This window comes from Balearica regulorum, chromosome 2 (assembly GCF_011004875.1).
Source record: "Balearica regulorum gibbericeps isolate bBalReg1 chromosome 2, bBalReg1.pri, whole genome shotgun sequence".
Classification (NCBI taxonomy): domain Eukaryota; kingdom Metazoa; phylum Chordata; class Aves; order Gruiformes; family Gruidae; genus Balearica; species Balearica regulorum.
In genome coordinates, this window is record NC_046185.1 from 38,486,067 (window position 1) to 38,504,302 (window position 18,236).

Here is an 18,236-nt window from a genome sequence, read left to right on the forward strand (position 1 = left end):
TAGACCAGCTCCTACTCCAGCTTTTATTTTAAAAAACAAAAGAATTCCTTAATTCAAATAGAAACTCAATTTTAAAAAAAATATTTTTGAAACAAATTATTTTTGCCTAAACAGGAGACAAAGCTTGCTCCCTAGTTGAATTTTCCTCACTTTCCTAAGTTCAAGTGAAATGTAACTGGGAGCCAGTATCATTCTGGCATGCACAATTACTGTGAATTATATGCACAGGCAGACTTGAGGGGACAAGGGTCCTGTCTGGAGGCCACAGGTGCTGCCAGTTTGAAGGGCTGTCTTGGGAAGAAAGAAGGAAGCAAAGGTCAGATCTCACCCTTCTTCTTACGTACATCTGCCAGACCCCAGCTTTCAGTCTGGAAGATACTGGTACGAAAAGAATCATAGAATGGTTTGGGTTGGAAGGGATCTTAAAGATCATCTAGTTCCAACCCCCTGCTGCGGGTAGGGACACCCTCCACTAGACCACACTGCCCAAAGCCTCATCCAACTTGGTGTTGAACACTTCCAGGGATGGGGCATCTACAACCTCTCTGGGCAACCTGTTCCAGTGCCTCAACACCCTCGCAGTAAAGAATTTCTTTCTAATATCTAATCTAAATCGACCCTCCTTCAGCTTGAACCCATTACCCCTTGTCCTGTCACTACACTCCCTGATAAACAGTCCCTCACCATCTTTCCTGTAGGCCCCCTTCAGGTACTGGAAGGCTGCAATAAGGTCTCCCCGGAGCCTTCTCTTCTCCAGGCTGAACAATCCCAACTCTCTCAGCCTGTCCTCATAGGAGAGGTGCTCCAGCCCTCCGATCAGCTTTGTGGCCCTCCTCTGGACTCTCTCCAACAACTCAATGTCTCTCTTGTACTGGGGCCCCCAGAGCTGGACACAGTACTCCAGGTGGGGTCTCACAAGAGTGCAGTAGAGGTGCAGGATCACCTCCCTCGACCTGCTGGTCACACTTCTTTTGATGCAGCCCAGGACACGGTTGGCTTTCTGGGCTGCAAGCGCACACTGCCGGCTCATGTTGAGCTTCTCATCAATCAATACCCCCAAGTCCTTCTCCTTGGGGCTGCTTTCAATCCATTCCTCGCCCAGCCTATAGCTGTGCTTGGGATTGTGCAGACCCACGTGCAGGACCTTGCACTTGGCCTTGTTGAACTTCATGTGGTTTGCACGGGTCCACCTCTCCAGCCTGTCAAGGTCCCTCTGCATGGCATCCCTTCCCTCCAGCGGGTCAACCATGCCACACAGCTTGGTGGTGTTGGCAAACTTGCTGAGGGTGCGCTCAATCCCACTGTCCATGTCGCCAACAAAGATGTTGAACAGTGCCGGTCCCAGTACCAACCCCTGAGGAACGCCACTTGTTACTGTTCTCTACTTGGACATTGAGCCGTTGGAAGAAGTGGAGAAGACTGGATTTCCCTTGGCTTTTTTGTTTCAGTGGGACAGCACAGGGTAAAGCCATGGCAGATCTTGCTCGTACTCTCATGGGAGCCTGAGGAACGTTAGGCGGAGGGAGATAAGCAGCTGAGGCCTACAAAGTGCCAAATAGTTTAGATAACACTGCAATGGATTGCCGCTGCTACGTAAACCTGATGATAACTTTCATTCTAAGGACATACATGAAGGTTAAATAAGCACCTTAACAAACTAAATAAATGAACTTTTTGGACAAATATCTAAGCAAACATATATTCGTATTTATATTTTTTTTCTATTCTCCCCTTTTATTCATCATGTTGTGGAATTTACAAAACCCCTAAATCTCTTACATTTCTGTTTAACTGAATTTTGTTCCAATTGCCTGTGAACTACACAGAGCTGCATTTTGGTTTTTTTTAAGTGAAATACAACTGTGAGCTGAAAAAAAAACCAAAACCAAGAAAGACATGAGGCCACACATGTCCAGCTTATTTGGTCAAAAGCAAAGTCTACCACCATAGCTTTGCTGATTCATTTCCTCTGAGATTTTCCTGACTAAAATAATATTTGGGTATCAATGACGCACACAAGGGTAGGTGACCTTCCCTTGGCACTGAGTGCCAAGGGCAGCAGAAAGGACAATTTTAAGCCAGCTTCATGCTCTCTGATGCTTTAGAGCTCCAACCTATGCCCAGCTACAACAGTCCTTGAAGGGATTCAAACATCTGAGAATAGCCAAAGCCACTGTTCGGCTCTGAAACGTCGTCTCTGCTGGTGACTGCCCTAAGCCACCCAAGGCACCAGGCTCCAATGGCTGTGTCCACCGACTCCAGTGATACCGCCTCATTGTCCCTGAGAAATCCAGCTCCTTGTTGGGGTGGGATGGGAAGACCGCCAGGGAGCACGGCCAGGATTACACCTTCCTTCAGGTGTACGAAAGACCTTGCCACACAAAACTGACCCTATGGATACATGCTGGTAACAACAGGTGGCTTCCCTGGGTGAGAGCTGCTTGATTTGCAGCCTGGGACCAGGCTTAGCTTCCTCCCTACTAAGTTCCCCAAGGTGGTACTATGCATCCGACCCATCCCATGGCAAGAGAGATGAGAACACAACATTTTTTATTGCCCATGTGGGCCATTAACATTCAGGAGTAATCTTACGTTTTAGGCTTAACCCATTCCTCTGCCCTGGGGTCCTGATTCTTGTTCACAGCCACACAGCACCGATGTGTACTATTTCTGGCTATTCCTTCTGTTTTATGGAGTCCTAAATAAGACTTGATTCACATCCCCAGCTGACAGGAATTGAGATTTTTTTACTGAGTTTTGATTTGGCATTGTGATGCAGGGTATCTTCTTTGTGAAATTCAGTTTTCTTCTTGCTTGTGCTGTCTATCCCTCAGGACTTCCTAACAAGATTTGAATTTTTCCCCCCCTTCTTTAGCACAAGAACACACAGGTTAAAACCAAATAAGAATAATTTGAACAGCTTTTAAAATAAATGATGTGAACCTAGCAACTTTTCCCCCTATTCATGTGAGTAGCCATGCTGACTTCAAGGGCTTTGCTTGCACAAGTATTGCTCATGTGAATAAGCGTGGCACAATTCTCCGCTATAAATGGAAGTGGAGAAATTCATCATCTAGTTGGATATGGTTTTCTGCGCTCAGTGAGAGCTGACTTCATTGCACAGCAAACAGACGGGAATGCATGGCAGCATGATCCCTTTCTGCATTTCCAAGAAAAAAAAAACAACTAAATCAACCTCATGTGCAATGAATGGAAAGACCAAAGGCCACCAGTCTCCTAAGCCATGCCTGCTTTTGTGGCAAACCTCCTCTGAACAGCACACATTCACTCGTTACCTTGTGGACTCCTGCTTGTAGATGTCAATGATGTTCTCCACCAGCAGGTTCCTCTGCAGCCCGTAGACGCCGTGCCGGTCTAGGACCACTTCATGCCTACAGGAGGGACAGCGAAAGCGGCCTCCCGACGCCATGGTTGTGCCTCCCCTGGTCGGCAGGTAGGGGTTGGAGGCCTGCTCTTGCCAAGCAGCACAAGGAGAGGTGAGTAAGGCCATGCAAAACCATCAAAACCTCTTTCAAAAGCAGCAGGGCAAAAACATGCTTGTAGCAAAACATTTGCCAATATGCCCAAGGAGAGGCTAGGTCCAACAAGCTGCCCCCAGGAAAGTGCCTGGTGACTGCAGGCTGAGGTGCCAGTTCCTCAGCTCACACATGTGGCCATGTCCCCACAGCTAGCAGGTGACATTTCAGTCTGCTGCGAGCTCAGCCCCGGCCCCTGGGGACACTCAACTTCTGCTTTAAATCACTCCCTGTCCTAGTCTTTCTGACTTCTAAAAGCAATTCACTGAAACTTGTAAAAATCTGCTTTTCCATTCATTTCAGCCAGTGCTGTTTGGGAAGCAGAGTGGGAAGAAACCTACCTGGAAAATGTCACTGGCGCATTTCCGACAGAGGTTGTGCTGACAGGGCAGGATGACCACAGGCTTGGTGAACATCTCCAGGCAGATGGGACAAATCAGCTGTTTCTCCAGGTTATCCATGGTTTGCTGCTCTTTGGAGAAGGACTTGTAGTTCAGGGAGGTGCTCATCCCTAGCTTTTCCAGAGGCATACACTCAGGATCACGGCCTCGCGGAGGGGTTTCCGGCTTAATTTCCCTTGAAATAAGTCCAAGGCTGTGCTGCGATCAGAGGCTCTCTGGGTTGCTCTGGCTGGAGGACATTGTTTAAACGAGGGGCTGAAGGGAGCCGGGGCTGTTTTTAGCAGCGTGGCGTCACAAGATGCCATCCTGCCGTGCCCATATAAGCGCGTGAGAGGAGGACAGGCTGGGACAGGTGATGGCTGGCGGGGGGACGGGGGGGCAGCCGGCAAGGCCCTGGCTCTCCTCACTTGCACATGGCGGCCTTCACCCCTCAAGGAGGAGGAGGGTGAGTGATAAGCAAATGCAATCCACACACCCCCCCTTATCTCTGCACAGCAGCGGAGAGTGCAGGGCCACCCCAGTCTGCCCAGACACATGCTGCAGCCTAATAAATACTCTGTTTTGAGCAAGCAGCCGTGGCTGTGAGATGCAGGACATAATTTTGCTGGTAGTTTTCAGCAGGCTCCAGAATCTTGCCTTTCCAAGCTGTGAAGTACATGCGGTTGCTGGAGAAGACAATAGGAGCGATGGCTGCGCCAGAGGTCAGCCACTTCAGAGCGTAATCATGTCACCACCTTGAAAAACAGTTAAAAAAAAATTGCCTGCTTTAACTTTCTTCCGGTATGATTTTCTTTTTTAGGAGCTGTAACATAAGAATCTAACATGACTATTCCAGCCATTAACTCCACAGCGGCTTAAATATGCACCAAAAACATTATTTGAATTTCCTGATGAGAAAGAGACAGAAGACATACAATATGAAAAGCTTTCATTGGTACTGCTAGAGAATAGGTGCTAATTGTATATGCTCTCTCCGCATAGTTTAATTCAAATATATTTTAGTTTTGAGCACTGCTGTGTTTATATCTGTTTATTAGACACTGATATCCCTCTCAGCTTGGCATTTGTTCCAGAGTTATTTTTAAAATGACAATTTCCCAGATAATTTGTGGCATGTGATGCCTGATCTTAAGGGAAAGCCATCTGTGCTTCTACTTGCCAATAATTTATCACACAACTGTACAAGCAATAAATATCTCATCTTAGAATTTAAGCCAAAGTCCCAGCATGTACTGTAGAAATCACTTTGCCACTGTACTGTACATGTAATCAGATATCGTCTTCTTTTTTAATCAGTAACTACAATACTTTCTCTGTTAAGTGTAGAAAGCTCACACGCTTATATTACCTCATGACCGCATAGGGTTTGCGTCTGAAACGCGTTATAGAGCCACTGAGTAAGTCCCCTACGTTTCCAGGGGCAGACCCCAACTCCAAAACAGGACCCTTTATCTACATGCAACACCAGTCTGGAAACTGCATTTCAGGAAAATATAAACCTGAAGGTGTTTAAGTGAAAAACTCAAAAGTTGCTGGGGGAGGGGAACCTCAATCCATCCCACTCCTGCCAGTTTGATGCTAGTGCCAGCAACAGATGCCCAGAACCTGGAGAAGGATCACAGGTCAGCAGGAGAGCACCTGAAGTGCAGCACAGAGGAATTCCAGCCACTCCAGCCAGTCAGTCAGCTTCTTTGGGGGCCCAACTTAAACGCCTCTCTGCAAATGCACGTAGCATGGGGAATAAACAAGAGTGCAGGGCTGTGATCTTATTGGCAGCATGTAGACATGGTGGGATGGCTCCTATGACTGGAGTGTTGGAATAGAAGGATACAGGCTCTGTAGGAGAGGAGATGAGGAGGGGGTGTCACTCTCTATGGCAATGACCAGCTGGAGGGCATGGAGCTCTGCCTGGGGATGGATGAGGAGCTGTGAGCCTATGGTCAGGATTAAAGGGAGGACAAGGACAAGTGACACTATAGTGGGGGTCTGCTACAGGCCACCCAACCAGGAAGACTGAGCAGATGAGGCCCTCTATAGACAGACAGGAGCAGCCTCATGTTCATAAGCCCTGGTCCTCATTAGGAACTTCAACTCCCCCGATATCTGTTGGAGGGGCAACACAGCAGGGTATAAGCAATTCAGGAGGTTCCTGGAATGTGTTGATGATAACTTCCTTCTCCAAGTGATAGAGGAGCCAATGTGGAGAGGTGCCATGCTGTTCCTTGTTCTCACCAACAAGGAGGGGCTGGTGGGGAATGTAAAGCTCAAGGGCAGCCTTGGCTGCAATGACCATGAAATGATGGCATTCAAGATCCTCAGGGCAGCAAGGAGGGCACACAGCAAGCTCACTACCCTGGACTTCAGCAGAGCAGACTTCGCCCTTTTCAGGGGTCTGCTTGGTAGAGTACCATGGGACAAAACCCTGGAGGAACGAGGGGCCCAAGAAAGCTAGTTAGTATTCAAGGATCACCTCCTCCAAGCTCAGGAGCAATGCATCCCAACAAAGAGGAAGTCAGGCAAAGACTCCCAGAGGCCCCCATGGATGAACAAGGAGCTCCTGGACAAACTCAAACACAAAAAGGAAGCCTACAGAGGGTGGAAGCAAGGGCAGGTAGCCTGGGAGGAATACAGAGAAACTGTCCAAGCAGCCAGGGATCAGGTTAGGAAAGCCAAAGCCCTGATAGCAATTAGTCTGGCCAGGGATGTCAAGGGCAAGAAGAAAAGCTTCTATAGGAACGTCAGCGATAAAAGGAAGACTAGGGAAAATGTGGGCCCTCTCCAGAAGGAAACAGGAGACCTGGTTATCCAGGATATGGAGAAGGCTGAGGTATTCAACAACTTTTTTGCCTCGGTCTTCACTGGCAAGGGCTCTAGCTACACCACCCAAGTCACAGAAGGCAAAGGCAGGGACTTGGAAAATAAAGAACCATCCACTGTAGGAGAAGATCAGGTTCAAGACCATCTAAGGAACCTGAAGGTGCACAAGTCCCTGGGATCTGATGAGATGCATCTGCAGGTCCTGAGGGAACTGGCAGGTGAAGTTGCTAAGCCACCCTCTGTCATATTTGAGAACTTGTGGCAGTCCAGTGAAGTTCCCACTGACTGGAAAAGGGGAATATAACCCCCCTTTTTTAAAAAGGGAAAAAAGGAAGACCCAGGGAACGGGCTGGTCAGTCTCACCTCTGTGGCCAGCAAGATCACAGAGCAGATCCTCCTGGAAACTATGCTAAGACACATGCAAAATAAGGAGGTGATCGGTGATGGCCAGCACAGCTTCACTAAGGGAAAATCATGCTTGACAAATCTGGTGGCCTTCTACAACAGGGTTACAATGTCGGTGAATAACAGAAGAGCAATTGACATCATCTACCTGCAAAGCATTTGACACTGTCCCGCATGACATCCTTGTGTCTAAATTTGAGATACATGGATTAGATGGATGGACCACTCGGTTCATAAGGAATTGGCTGGATGGTTGCAGTCAGAGAGTTGCAGTCAATAGCTTGATGTCCAAGTGGAGACCAGTGACAACTGGTGTTCCTCAGGGATCGGTATTGGGACTGGTACTGTTTAACATCTTTGTTGGCGACATGGACAGTGGGATTGAGCGCACCCTCAGCAAGTTTGCCAACACCACCAAGCTGTGTGGCATGGTTGACCCGCTGGAGGGAAGGGATGCCATGCAGAGGGACCTTGACAGGCTGGAGAGGTGGACCCGTGCAAACCACATGAAGTTCAACAAGGCCAAGTGCAAGGTCCTGCACGTGGGTCGGCACAATCCCAAGCACAGCTATAGGCTGGGTGGAGAATGGATTGAAAGCAGCCCTGAGGAGAAGGACTTGGGGGTATTGATTGATGAGAAGCTCAACATGAGCTGGCAGTGTGCGCTTGCAGCCCAGAAAGCCAACCGTGTCCTGGGCTGCATCAAAAGAGGTGTGACCAGCAGGTCGAGGGAGGTGATCCTGCACCTCTACTGCACTCTTGTGAGACCCCACCTGGAGTACTGTGTCCAGCTCTGGGGGCCCCAGTACAAGAGAGACATTGAGTTGTTGGAGAGAGTCCAGAGGAGGGCCACAAAGCTGATCGGAGGGCTGGAGCACCTCTCCTATGAGGACAGGCTGAGAGAGTTGGGATTGTTCAGCCTGGAGAAGAGAAGGCTCCGGGGAGACCTTATAGCAGCCTTCCAGTACCTGAAGGGGCCTACAGGAAAGCTGAAGAGGGACTGTTTATCAGGGAGTGTAGTGACAGGACAAGGGGTAATGGGTTCAAGCTGAAGGAGGGTCGATTTAGATTAGATGTTAGAAAGAAATTCTTTACTGCGAGGGTGTTGAGGCACTGGAACAGGTTGCCCAGAGAGGTTGTAGATGCCCCATCCCTGGAAGTGTTCAACGCCAAGTTGGATGAGGCTTTGGGCAGTGTGGTCTAGTGGAGGGTGTCCCTGACCATGGCATGATCTTTAAGATCCCTTCCAACCCAAACCATTCTATGATTCTATGATTCATTGATTTCCACATGAAAATGAATATTATTCTCTGCATGCAATGGCAGTGAATCATATTAAATTCAGTGTATTTTTGACTACATTTTATTTCTAATACCTTGCCTACTTTTTAGGTGTTTAGGTGAAATCCTGTACCCATTTGCAGACCACCAAGCCAGAATTTCCCCTGCGTAAATATATACATTTGTCAGCAGTCACATAAAAATAAATAGATTTTTCTGAAGTCTTGCATTCATGGGAAATTTGTGATAGCTTAGTTAAACCTGTTTGAAATCACACCTTTACTTCGACTGCCTGGTGCGGATGAGAGCACAGAGCCAAGCGGAGAAGCTGCTCCAGCAGCTGAGCTGCAGACAGCTGGGGTTTTGGCAGAGGCAGAAGGCAGACTTTCCTGGCAGCAGAGAGAATATATTTCTCTTCTCCCCCCCCCTTCATGGTCAGGTCAGAGGTGACTTTCACGTCTGGAGGAATTTGAACGCCTCATTCCTACCCTCCTAACTCCAAGTCAGCTGCTCCTTGCACATAATAAGAGGCTTTGAATTAGATGAAGAAAGCCATCCTCACCCGGCGAGGCAGGCACTTCCACCTTCCTGCGCAGGCAGAAATGGAGAAATTCTGGAAGGAAAAGCAGAGGATTAGAAGTGTCAGTGCACAGAAACACCTACATATGGTGGTGTAGGGAAGGAGGTGTTCACGCCATGGAAAAAATGCTGAGGGATCATGCCACTGTGCTGGCGCTTTGGACAATGAACTAAGGCACCTTTCAAAGTGTAATCTGCCTCTGGGATGTAATTCAGGTGAATTTATACTTACAGTAGCCCACAAAAGCCTTCTGTTAACAGGCTGAGCGTGACACCTGATGCATCTGCAGAGGACATCTGATGGCAGCAAGGTGAGGGACAGTCCGTTTTTCCCCCTTACCATGTGCTGAAGCATGCTCACATGGAACAGATAATAAACAGCGCAACTGCAAAAGGACAAAACAAAACAAAGATAAAGCCACCTTCTGCAGCCAAGCCTAAATAAAAATATTTTTTCTGGTAGGAGTATGTAGTTTAGACATGCAAAAAAATAGTATGGGCTTTTCTATCACAGTATTATGAACCACAGCAGTGATTGCTACATAAAAAAACGTGGAGACTCAGCCGTGAAGGCTGGATGAGAAGTGCCAGGAAAGTCACGCATTCTACAACCGCTCCACAACAAGGAAGAAGAGAAGAGCAAAACCCAAGAGGCTGCAAAGCCACGGGATGGTCCTGCTGCTGCTCTTCAGCAGGGATTGCTTAGATTGATGGCTTCGAAGGACTTGCGCTGAGAAAGAGCCTGGCACCCTCCTGTGCCTCCCTGGCAGCCCTGTCACCCTCACCTTCCTCCCCTTCCACACCCATGAGCAAGACCACCAGCACTCACACTTCTCCGCCTCCAAAGAGCCACCAAGCCAAGCCATCTCTCAAGGGACAAGCAAAGGACAAGAGTACCTGCTGTAGCCCCACTCCTGGACAGAAACTCTGGATATCTCCCACCCATCACCAAGGAGAAAATATCAAATTTTTAATGATTTCTTTTCTTCTTTTTTTCTTTTTTTCTTTTTTTTTTTTTTTTTTTCAGTATTGCTTGCCCAGGAATGTTACCTGGCTTTGCTGACACTACCACTAGTTCCTAGAGATATGCTTGCTTTTACAGACATCATTTCTAACTCCTCTATTTTTGCAGCTGAATAACGGCTTGTGGGCTGTGGACTGACAGCCAGGAGAGCCTGGAAGACTGGCTGCATAGCACTGGGTTTAGGAGAGGGATTTGGAGGAGGAAGGAGAGGTTGAGTGATGTCCAGGTTCAGGTTTCAATGCCATAATGACAACCCTGGGTTTTGCATGCACTGAATTCCCTTCTGCAACCTCTTATCTTGTACCAGTGGTGTGAAGCTCTCATGTGTCAGTCACAGAAAATCTGCCCTATGGTTCTCTTGCATGACTGGAAAACAAAGAGAAAAAGTGTATTTTCACCAGAGAATAGCTCCCATGTGACTTACCTTGCCACCAAGCCCAGCAGAGACAAAGCCTGCTCTGCAGGCACCAGGCTTCTTGCCTGGGCATCCTCACCTGGACACAGTGGGTGGTGTGGAGCATCCTGGTCCAGGGGTTGACAATGCCCTGGCCTGCAGCCACCCCACCTCCCACTTGTCCTCGGGGATGAACGAGCACCCTGCCACCCAGCCCAGAGGCGGGCAGACCCCACCGCTGGCAGCTGCCTAAAGCAGGTGGACAGCTATCCATTGTCCCCCGGGCACAGATCGACACCCACGCCCACCCTGCTGCCTCCAGCAGCTCCCTGCGCCCCTGAGACCAGTGGTGCTCACCAGAGAGCTTTGCACCAGAGCTCAGCTGCTGGAAGAGGACAGTTATGGTGGATGCCACCGCTGCTGTGTGGGGGGACCCCACAGACCCACCTGCCCGTCTCCCCCCAGCTTTGCCCTGCCTTGCTCACTTCTGACAAGAAGTCCTGACTGCCTGAGCAATACAACATCCTAACAAAAATGAGGCTGCTGCCTCCATTTCTGCCTACCCAAATGCGAAGTTTAGAGTAAAATGACAATGCGGCCTTCCCCTCTCCCCACCCTGCTAACGCTGCTTGTTGTTTTGACTGAAAACTGAAAATATTTGCATTTTTAGCCAAGCATCTCTCAGGGAGGTAGGGGGGAGGCTCTCCATCCATCTCACCTTTCATCTGTGCCCATTTACCCTGCAGCAAGCAGTCCCTCAGCAGCGGATGGTGAGCACCCGCATTCCCACCTACAGCCAGCATGTTGCAGAAACTCCAATTTCACTTACATTTGCAACAAGTTACTAAGCCAATGAGCCAGCTATAAGATGAAGCCCTCCTACCTGTACCAGTGCAAACTGCAAACAGTATCTTGCATTTCATGTTATTGCAATTGCTAAACATCCCACAATAAATACTGTAACTACCCTTGTATGTGACTCCATTTATGCAGCCAAAGAGACCCTTTGCAACAGATACAAGTGCTTTTGAGAGCAGTTGCCCTTTGAGACTGCCATTTTTCCACTCAACCTATATATTTGTCTTTGTGTACCTCATATGTGATGATAGGCCATATGCGGTCAGTATTTGGACACCTAAAAACAATCTGAGAGACAGTTTCAGATCTCCAGGAAAACAAGGACCAGCACAGGAGATAACTACATCTTTTGAAATTTCCTTTTGCACATACAAAATCACAGCAGCAGGGGCAAGCCCAAAGCATTTCTAAGGGTGAGTCACTGGCAACACATCAAATGTGCATGAGCACAGGATTTCGGGGACAAGCTACAAAGACCAGTCAGAGGGATGATGTCTGCCCTTTTCTCTTGAAAAAGGGATGGACACTGACCTGAGCTGAACCGTGCTTGAAAGCAGCCTTCTCTGGGCTTATCCATGATCAAGGAGCTTCCATGGTTTGCAGCAGACAGACAGAAACATGGGATAAAAAGGCACATGAACTAGATTATAATTTCTGTTCCAGATTCATCAGCAGTACAAACATAGCAGACAAACCTCAGAGATTCGGATTAAAAGACCCTGTAACAGGGAGAGTCCGTGAACGAACTCCATCCAGAAGTCACACCTGCACGCCATGATTCTGCTACACCATGGGGTCGCTGCTCCTGGCTGCCTGCCTGGGAGAAGGAGGGTCCTGTGGCTTCCTGATCTCCTCAGCAATGCCAGGAGGCCAGCGTGGCCCCGAGTGTCACCCGACTTTAGGGGCCACAAGGAAACAGAAAGCTCTCCCAACAGAAAGTCCTGGTTTCCTCACAGTCCTCGAGATCAGCGTGAGAAATGGTGGGTGGTTGAGCCATACCCTTCAGAGAGGCAGGATGACCCCAAATGGTGATTAAGACAGGGTGTTTATCATCTCTCCTGCAATTATCCATATTCTCTAAAGTCTCAAAAAATCAGTGAGCCTGAAAAGACAGGCTGCCAGTGCTGCGGAATAACAAACGTGAGATTAGCAGTTCAGCATCTCCCCGAACCATACACAACTTTACAAGCCCAGAGGTTCCCAAACCCTCATCCCCTCAACACATTACTGCTAGAAAGAGATCTACATTTCACAGGCAAGGCATAAAAATACATCCAAAGCACTGCATAGAGGAAGTACTGCATGTGGGGAAGAAATAGTCCTGCACTTCTGCCTGCCTAAATATAGGCCCTCTCCAGGGCCAGGGATAAGTTTGACAGATAACAGGCACAGGCTTGCTTTTCCACACCCCCAAATATGCCCTGCAGTGGGAATGAGATGTGAAAGAAGAAAGGATATACATAAAACAAAACCAGTTAGAAAAATGGGAGAATACACCAGTTAGAAAAGCGGGAGAATCGCGCTTCCTGTTGGAGAGTAAGCAACCAAGTGCTTTACTATTTTAACACAGTCCCCCACTTTTCAAATGCATCCCTGAACCCTTCCCCTCTACTTTGTTATCATAGTGTCCAATGGGAGCCTGTTAGAAAATCATTGCTACATGTCTCCCCTCCTAGCAGAGAGGAAGGAATGACGGACAGTTCCTCCCTGAGTTCCTGTATTTTACAGAATAACGTGGGTGTTTAATGCTGGGTTCACAGCGGAGGAGTTAGTGCTGTGACAGCGGGGCTGGACACTGGTGGCACAGCTGGGGCAGTGCTAGGGAGACTCCTGAGCACACTGCAATTTAAGGAAAAGGTGATAGCAGAGTTTTAACAGTAGGAATTTTTACTGATGGACAGATTTGATTTCTGCTCTGGCCTTAACAGGCCATAGCACTCCCCTTTAAACCCCACTGCCGCAACCCCAGCTCTGTCGTTAGGAAAGGAGAGTGATGTTCAACAGAGAAGTGACTCGCGTTTCACAGCACAGATCCAGCTCAGGGTTCCCAGCTGGTGTCAGCTCATCACTTCGCAGAGATACAGCCCTGTCCTAGTGTTACGTTTCTCCCCAGCCTTGATCTGCTCAACCTAAGCCACTGTTGATGCTATTTCAGTATGTCCCCTCTATAGCTCAGCTGGCAGAGCAGAGGAGCACGGGTATTTTTTTCTCCAGGACAACGCTGAGGTCTGTAGTTCAAAGGAGAGACTGGTTTTAAGGTTATACTAGCACATGACTTTACACCACATCAGAGACCTGCTGAGATTCTGTCCTAGGCTTGTCTAGGTTATGTTTTCATCCATCCCCAACTTGAGGGTCATTCCTCCAGGCTAGAATAGGGATTCAGTGCTGGAAGATAAAGGATCGAACATTATGCTATTACAGCTAAACAGAAATACTGTGTGGGGGGGCAGGGAGGTTTTCACACAGCAAGGCATTACCTGAAGCAGTCAAGTGCCTGCTCAGCATGTGACTGGTGACAGAGGAAGTGCCTCTGTCCTTTAGCTTTCTTTTCAAACTCCTTTGTTTTCCTTTCATGTGTTCCTTTGCCCTGCAAATGTTCTTTAGCCATACAGCAAAACCAGCATGACTATTCATTTCTGAGTGCCAATGCCTCTTTTCTTCTTTTGAAAGTCACATTAGAAGAGGAAGTTTGGCCATTTCCCAGCCAAGTTCTTTCCCCCACTCCCTCACATGAGATTCATGTGAGCGTAGTAGGGGAGCACAATGCATGAGAGAGATATGCAGGTGTTTGCAAGGACAACAGCAGCTGGAAACACCTTCAGGCCAGGCAGGAGTTGAATAAACGCACTTTAAGCTATGATCAGGGATGCCATCCGCTGTGACATTGTGTTCATTGTACCAAGCAGCAGTCTATTATATTAACATCCTTTTGAATTATCACTTCAGGAAGCATCTCGAGCACGCTGGCGCATGTCCCCACACACGGTATTGTGTCCCCTGCTCCCATCAGAACATTCCCCAGGAGTCAGCCATTCTGAGTCTGGCTGAGTTTAGGGAATGCAAGGAAAGAAAGGGCAGACAGCAAGTCCTTTGGCCACGAAACAAATCAGAATTCAGGTACTTCTTCAAAGACTTTGACCTTACCGTGGATGGGGCAGCTTTGCAGTAAAATTTATGGTTTGCATGGGCTGCCTGAAGATGCACATCTCTCACCATGAAGTTCTGCCCCTCTGCAGTCAGGGTTAGGCAATATGAACAAGTAGTTCATGGCAGCAAACTGCATTATAGTAATCTGATAATATGATCTGGGGAGAAGACAAAGAGTTTGGGGCTTTTTCTTCCCCCTCTCCCCACATTCTCCCCCTCACCCAGCCAAGCACAGCCTGTCCCCAGCCCAGGGTGGGACCCAACCATCGGTGGGGAAGGAGGCTGCTCTGGTGCGGGTGCAAAGCCAGTCCTCTGATGGATCTGCTTGTTGCGAGTTTTGCCTCCTCCTATCACTTGTGTTGCTGTTTTCCTAATGCCGTGGGGTTGGATCTCCCTCATCTCTGCCCTGTTGCAGGTGTGCAGGCAATCTTACCTCAGGAAAACCTTGGGAGATGACAAGCTGGAGCAGTACACAGCATGTTTCTGCTGCTTCTGATAATCCCAAAGACTGAAGGCAAACATGAGAGAGGTGATAATAGATTTATGTATGAGTAGACTACAAATCACTTCTCTTCCAGTTACCTATATAGTATATAACCTTGGTGCTACTTCCATCCCTAATCCTTGCTATGAAGCACTTCACAGTGAGGCGACAGTTTTGCAGCAGCATCGCATTGTGCAGAAATTTGTATTCAAGGTGCCTTTTAGGCGGGATCCTGACAGGAGTCTCTCTCAGGACTGCATCTCTCATCCTTTGATAGCTCAGCTCCCAGGGCGGAGGGCTGTGGTGCTTTCAGAGTAATCCTTAGTCACTGGTTCCAATTCCAGCTCAAGAGAGAGGGGTTTTTGGGGTGGGCAGGAAGGTTCCTGCTCATCACTGGGCTTCTTATAGGACCCCTGGTAGACACCTTGAGGGACCTCAGGAGTCAAGCTCGGGGCCAATCTCTCATTTCACACCAAACATTGTCCCCAGTTACCTCTGCCAGCAGGAGATGCCTCTGCCATCCCTGACCTCCACCAGAGGTAGTCACCAGAGACCTTGCTTCTGCAGCCAAAATGGGGCAGGCGTGGCTATCGCTATCCTTTAGCACTCTGGAGAACGTGCCAGGAGCCTGACATGAGGTAGGTGGCCACAGGGTAACAATTCACTGCAGTCTTCAGCAAGCGATGCCAGCGGACACCCAGTAACACTGAAATCCCACTCAGTCCAGGAGATATTAGGCAAATCAGAACTAAAATCATTTATCCATGACAAATCCACAGATATCCATCCAAAATAGATTATATTTATGGAATACTTAAAAAGGTAAACAGACTCCAACCCTTACCCATCCAAACCAGCAAGACCTCTCACCTGTTACTGGCTGGTGTGCAGGTGATTGCCCTGAGAAGGTACAGTGCTTCCTTAAAAGCTTCCTCTGCACGTCATGGCTCAGGTTGCATTCATTAGGGTGCTCCTGATATGTCATGTCTCATAGCCAATTCTTTGGGCTCCTTGCAGACTTTAATCTGAAATGCATCTGGAGTGGCTGCTCATTCCCAGGAACTGCAATCAACCATCCTTCACCTCCAGGGAAGTACAAATGTCTCTTTATCAATCCAGGTGTCACCCAATCAGGCATCAACTTGCCCTGAAGAAGGTGACAAATCTCCCATCCTTCCTCTGGTGACTTCTTAACATGTCCCCTGTGAAATGGTCTTTACACCTGACCAACAGGTCGAGGGAGGTGATCCTGCTCCACTACTCTGCTCTCGTGAGACCCCACCTGGAGTACTGCGTCCAGCTCTGGGGTCCCCAGTACAGGAGAGACATGGAGCTGTTGGAGCGAGTCCAGAGGAGGGCTGGTTAATGGGGATCTCTGTGTGAGGCCAACTTGGAAAACTGGAAGGAGAAAGTTTGCAGAGGCAAGACGCAATAACAAGGTAAGAAAGGAGACCTCATGCATGCACAATAGTAAGCCCCGGGATGTTCTCTGCACTGAACAAGCCCTTTGAACCTATTCCCCAAGCCTGGCACAACTCCCTCACCTCCCCTTCTACTTCACAGCACCACAGCAGCTTGCTTTTCCTCCTTCCCACATCAACCTTCAGCTCCATTATCCTTTTCCATGAAGGGACCAGTCTGTCTCACCCTCTCCCTGAAAAGACAAGTCCTGTCATTCAAAGAGCAGCCCCCGCTTGAGCAGGCAGAAACTGCTCCCCTCGCTCCTGATCCCAGCACTAGCTTGAAGCAAGATATCCCCTCCATACCAAGGCTGACTAGGTGCACACACTTTACCGTATGCCCACCAGAAAAATTATACCAGGCAGGGCAATGAAGAGATGTTTACATTACTACAGAACACAACGTTTGGGGGGGGGGGGGGGGGGGGGAGATAGATAATGGTGGCATTTAGGCCTTTTCTATCAGATCAGTCTGGCTTAGTACTTGAGCCAAGGCATTGTTAGCTGGCAAGGTAATGCTAAAGGAATTACATCATTCTGATTTTTGCCAAGAGCGAAGGGCCAGCACATCTCCTGGATAGGGAAGAAATAGGAGGACCTTCATGCTAAAGTGGTATACCTCCCTGGAAGGGAAGAATTTGGGTTTTTAAGAGGAAATTAGACATGACAGGCGCTTTGTTCCTCCATGAGGAAATACTTCTTGGTCAATACAGCCTGAGGTGTAAGGTGTGGAGGAAGATAGGTTCTCTGGTCCTCATTGTGTCAGGAGAGCCTGCGGCAAAATGCCTGGATATGGGGGAATAGCCTTGCTGATTTAATCTTCAAAGCCAGTAACTGAAGTCTGGTTTTCTCTTGTTTCTCCGCCTACCTCTTTTATAAGTTTATCTATCTTGGCAGCTGTGAGTAAATGTTTTTATTCGCTTTGTGTCTTAACCTGTCTTGAATTAAGTATGATTTCAGTGTAATTGGATACTAATGACTTGTACCTGCCAAAGGATGTGGTAAATCTCCACGTAGAGCTTGGGGCACCTTACAAGCACTCTGGGTTGCCAGCTTGTTCTCCATAATATCCAAAGCATTACTGAGTGTACCTTCCTTCAGCTGCCCCCTGGATCAGCAATAGCCAGGAGAGAAGTATCTTCTAGAGATGTATCACCCCTTCTCGTTTCCAGGTCTTACCACTCCCTCCCCGGGCCACCAGCTTGATTTCCCAGCTCTGGCTCCAGCTTCCTCCTGGCATGAGGATGGTTCCCTGCTTGACCAAGGTTTTGTCCCAAATCATTATTCTTGGCTGCAACCCCCTCCCAGGTTCAAGAAAGGTCCTCACTGGGACCTGCTTTCCGAACTGCAGGACTCCACAGCACAGCTGTTCTTGCATGCAGTACGTGCTCTCTTAGCCAAAACTGAGTGGCCTTATTTGCTTAGAGCAATTCTGCTAGAAGTGCATGGAAATCTGAGAAACTACTCTTTTCTAACATCATCCTGTCATCGCTGCAGGAGTAACGTCCCTGGGATCTCTGAGCGAATACGTGGAAGCCCTCTATCCTGCCTGGCCTGAACACGTGGATCATCTCTCTGGCTGCCAACTGGAGGAATAGGTGCAAATCCAAGCTGCCCAACTAGAAAAAGGCACTACCTCCACCCCTGCAAACTCCTGTTTGCAATTACATTCTTCCTGTTGTTATATGCCACCAGCCATTTGGAGACACTTACCCCCTTTCATTCACTCTGTGGCTTTCCAAGATTAATTTTGGGAAAAAAACCCAAAACCCACCTGCAAAACAGGAGCTATTTGCAAGTCTCTACTTATTAAGGAGCTGCTCCCCTCTGTGCTTACCCCTCTGCAC

General features: G+C 48.4%; 1 protein-coding gene across 5 annotated transcripts in view; it reads right to left on the bottom strand.

The window, feature by feature from the left end:
- TRIM55 (tripartite motif containing 55) overlaps positions 1-4,186 on the bottom strand; it is a 42,646-nt gene extending 38,460 nt beyond the window's left edge. For all 5 annotated transcript variants that reach the window (XR_012833798.1, XM_075743972.1, XM_075743969.1 and 2 more), the window contains exons 1-2: positions 3,878-4,186; positions 3,297-3,469 (exon numbers count right to left, since the gene is read on the bottom strand). Coding sequence is in view for 4 of the 5 variants with exons in the window: in XM_075743972.1 (XP_075600087.1) it covers positions 3,297-3,469; positions 3,878-4,066 (362 nt within the window). In the remaining variant the exon portion in view is untranslated. The remainder of the gene's footprint in view (positions 1-3,296; positions 3,470-3,877) is intronic.
- Positions 4,187-18,236: the final 14,050 nt, after the last annotated feature.